The sequence below is a fragment of the Quercus robur genome, chromosome 9 (assembly GCF_932294415.1).
Source record: "Quercus robur chromosome 9, dhQueRobu3.1, whole genome shotgun sequence".
Lineage (NCBI taxonomy): Eukaryota > Viridiplantae > Streptophyta > Magnoliopsida > Fagales > Fagaceae > Quercus > Quercus robur.
In genome coordinates, this window is record NC_065542.1 from 52,453,538 (window position 1) to 52,457,739 (window position 4,202).

At 34.6% G+C, this 4,202-nt stretch overlaps 1 protein-coding gene across 2 annotated transcripts; it reads left to right on the top strand.

Annotated features, from left to right (window-relative positions):
- Positions 1-597: 597 nt before the first annotated feature.
- LOC126699041 (uncharacterized) lies at positions 598-3,118 on the top strand. 2 transcript variants are annotated; one of them, XM_050396593.1, is made up of 4 exons: positions 598-1,118; positions 2,551-2,669; positions 2,743-2,820; positions 2,897-3,118. In XM_050396593.1, exons 1-3 carry the CDS (start codon positions 814-816, stop codon positions 2,778-2,780), a joined length of 462 nt encoding a protein of 153 aa, XP_050252550.1. In that variant the 5' UTR covers positions 598-813; the 3' UTR covers positions 2,781-2,820; positions 2,897-3,118. The 2 variants fall into 2 exon arrangements, with proteins under 2 accessions (XP_050252550.1, XP_050252549.1); XM_050396592.1 differs by having other exon boundaries at positions 599-1,118; positions 2,743-3,118.
- The last annotated feature ends 1,084 nt before the right edge of the window (positions 3,119-4,202 follow it).

Consider the following 4,202-nt stretch of genomic DNA (forward strand, 5'->3'; position numbering starts at 1 on the left):
GGAATAATATCAAAATTTACCCAATTGCTGATATAAATTCAAGAAAAAAGATACACTGAAAGTTTACCAATTTTTTTTTCACACCTTGTGTTTTTGCCTTGTGGTTGGTCCAATCGAGTGCTATTTCGAGTCAACAATACTTTGGTACACAATAACATATACATCCAATTTCATAACTTATTGGCTATGATTCCTGAAAAATAAAATAAAATTTATAGGTGCATTTAAAAATGTTGGGAAGAGAATATCCAGCACTCCTTAGAGTCGAGCCATAAGCATGTTGTACAAGTGCTATGGGAGTGAGATGCCAAAATTTTTGTGAACTTTTTTGTATGTATAGCCGAACGGGTAAACAAAGAGCAATGTTATATATACAAAATTTTACAATATTTTTTTTACATTAGTTTTTTTTTTTTTTTGAGAATCTTTTTACATCAGTTAAGTTCACAAAATTTTATTAATTTTCATTAGGGTCTATCTCGACATTATTTTTGGGCCTTACCCAAATTTTTTTTCCTTCCTTCTTTACCGAACAACGCATAAACCCCTTTTATTTATTTATTTATTTTCTTTCCTTCATTATTTTCCATCTACCCTAAATCCTATTCCATCCCTAACCAAACATAAAGAGCAGAAGAAACACACTTTCTTTTGGAAAGAAAGAGCGGAAGTCATATATATTTTTTTGTGTCTGATAGATTTTCTCGTAAAAATAGAGCTGTCCTGTGTAGACTAATTTATTTTTTGGGTTGGGATACAAATACAACACCAGCGCATCACAAGTCCTTACAGTTACAGAAGTACTTTACGGTCATGGATCCTACTCCTACACATAGATGCACGGTTCAGCGGCCATTCTTTCTTCTTCATCCCACGCACCATCACCACCACCACCACCACCACCTCTGCCGCCACCATCACCACCACTTCTTATGTTTCTGTCCCCACCATCCCCAACACCACCACCACCACTTTAATGGTCACCCCCATCTATGCCCCGCTCTTATTTCATCTTTTCCTCGAAACCCAGAAGCTTCAAATCCTGTTCCTCTGCCAAACCATTCCAATTTGGAGACTTCTGCTTCTGGCTGTGAACAATCTTATGCCACTGCCAATCTGTAAGTTTTGCTCCAACCCACTTCTACTCCTCTCAATATAATGATATATATATATGTTTGTATTTTATTGTATTCATGCCATCATACTCAAACTCTTTCAAGTAACACCATAAGCTCCTCATAAAAAAAAAAAAAAAAAATTCCAAAAGGTCTTATGAGAAAGAAATTTCATTACGTTTGGGAGTTAAATTTGGGGTGGGTTTTGTCATGGAACATTAGATAATTTGCCACTGACTGAGTTTGAAATTTTTTGGACTGATGGGGGTATATTTAGATGATTGAAAATTGACAAGGTGGTGTTTGGACATGCTGATTCAGGTAACTACTCTATAGTCTATACACCGAAATGAGGACTTAGTTTTAGTGTCTGGCAACAAACTTTTTAGTTTAGTTGCTTATGTAAAGTTTTTTAAAACTCACACCTTTTCTAGAGTAATTACTAGGTTATCCCGGAGCACTCTGACCATAAATGTCAGAGGAGGGGACACCACTTTACCGTTCTCCTGGAGCACCTGATAATTTTCCATTTTTCTAGGTACATCTATGCTTTAACTAATTTTCAGCAAAAAAAACTACAACCAAACGCACTTAACGAGGTCAATTGATGAATTTTTTATGAGGCCTTTGTTGCAAGTTTTTATTTTTTAGTTGTTATGTGATCCACACTATTGTTCTTGTGGATGGAGGAAGTGCCATTTGAGCCAAAGCTAATTTGCCCTTGTTGTAAGTCTTTTCCAAACAACTAAAACTTGTATTAGTTCCTGTAAGAGAGCTTATGATTTTGAACTTGAGTGACTATCAATGAGACTTAATAACACTTCTCCTGCTTCTCAATTAAATTTCCATGTTTGTTTGCTTGCCATGAAATTGAAAGTTTGGCTTTTGGATTTCTCATTATCTTGGGTGTTGAAAAACTAAAACCACAATTTGAGAAAGCCTGTTACAACTGTTTGGCCTACTTGTTTTAGTTTTTTAAAACTTATCTGGGATTTTTTTTTTTAATTTTTAATTTTTTGGAATTTATTTGTTAATTAGACTGTGTTACCCCTTTTTTCTGTTTTATATGAACAGCAATAACCACCAAATCTTAGTCCCAAGATTTGGGTATGGCAAAATATGGATTCTCAACAAATTAGTAAAGATTGGCCACATGTATTCTTTTCCACCGTTTTATTCAATCCGAAGTCATACACTTTGTTACTTCCTTAATTGACGTCATTTTTTTTTTTTGCTACTTTTTAATATGAAATGTGACAAAAGTCTTCAATATTGGATTGCTTATTATTTTTTCAATGTCAGTGATGCTCAACCTCTCTCATTGGCATGAACACATTCATTTTTCTGTTCTACACCAAAAGCGTCCTACTTTAAAACACTAATTTCACATTATTTATTCTCATCCAAATTCGCCTTTATTGATTTGTTAAAATAGGATGTTACAAGAACAGGAGCATGAAGGATTAGAAGAGGAAGATGATGATGAACCAGTTTTTGTTCTGACTGATGAATGGAGGGAATTCTTTGCAAAATCCGAAGCAAAGAGGAAATTAGGTAGTGGCTTTTCCCCTCCATTTTTTGTATTCTTGGAAATTAGTTTGTTTTAATTTGCATTTATGTCCTGCAGCAAAGAAGCAGGCTAAGAAGATGGGAAGAAATAAATAGAGAATTTGGAGACATCCTTGAATCACCTCAAGCATGAGAGGTTGCATTGAGTTCATTTAGCAGCTTTAGAGTTTCTGAAAGAGTGATCAAGAATTAATTTTCTTTTACACATACAGATGATGCAAGCTATCGCTTTGGAGCCGAAGATGCTAGACATGGTATAGAATTTCTTGTTGAAGTCAAATGTTCCATTTCTTGACCTAGATTACCTTGTTATGGATTTTTGTTTTCTGTCAAAAGCATAGACATTGAAATTTTGTTCATGATCTCCAGAACAAATGTATTTTACATTTACAGCTTAATTTTACGGTCACCTTTGTGACTACTTTGTGGCAGAAGTTCTGATTTGTATCAGCTAGTCATATTTATATTATAGTCTCATTCCTGATTACATTGATCAAAACTACAAATGAGGAAAAGAATATTGATCAATGAATAATGCTGCAAAACAGTTATAATATATGACGATCTCCTAACAACTCTTTTTATTTATTTATTTATTTTAAATATATATTTTATTTTAAATTTAGAAACCCTCACAACTCTTAAGTGAATGTAATTTGTAGAATTGACTTAAATGCATTTGTTATTCAAGGAAAAGTCAGCCTGCTACTTTTACTGCTCTGTATAGATTATAAAGGAGATATTCAATTAGTTGTGCTATTGTTACTTACTCTTTAGATAGAGTGAACATGTGGGAAAACATTAGGGAAGAATTCATATTCTAAGTAAATAAGACTAAGGGAAAGGGTGACTGACCATCTTCTTACTCCTCGTCTTCTCTTTCCTCTTCTCTCTGTGTTAAAACTATGATAAAGTTTTCAAAAGGATGTTGGAAAAGTATACGGGGATGTCAGCATATACGTGTTTATTGCCATGTAATATCGCTGTAAAGTGTAAACTAGTTTGAATTGTGCATGAAGTTATTATTATTATTATTTTTAAATTTATTAGGTACTTGTCAGTGTATTATCTGTAAGTGGGAAGAATGAAGAAGTAAAACCATTGCAAGGACGATAAGCATGGAGGTCAGACATCCTAAGGATCACCAACAGGAAGTCTGCAAAAGAATAATTACCTATTGATAAGCCAGAACAACTAGTGGGGTTGGTTGGAGGCACTTTGACTATCAAGTAGTGAAAGAAAATAGAAGAAGGCTGAACAAAATGATAGAGTTTAGCAAGGAATGCATACCTCTTCCTTCACACACACACACACACACACACACACACACACACACACACACACACACACACACACACACACACACACACACACACACACAGAGAGAGATGATGGTTGTGAAGAGATGATGCTCTGACAAAAGCTTCCTTTTGGCCAACACAAGATGTCACCTTTGAAATCTTTTTAGAAAAGAAAGGAGCATCTACGTACTTGGTGGAGGCATGCATGCTTCTCCTT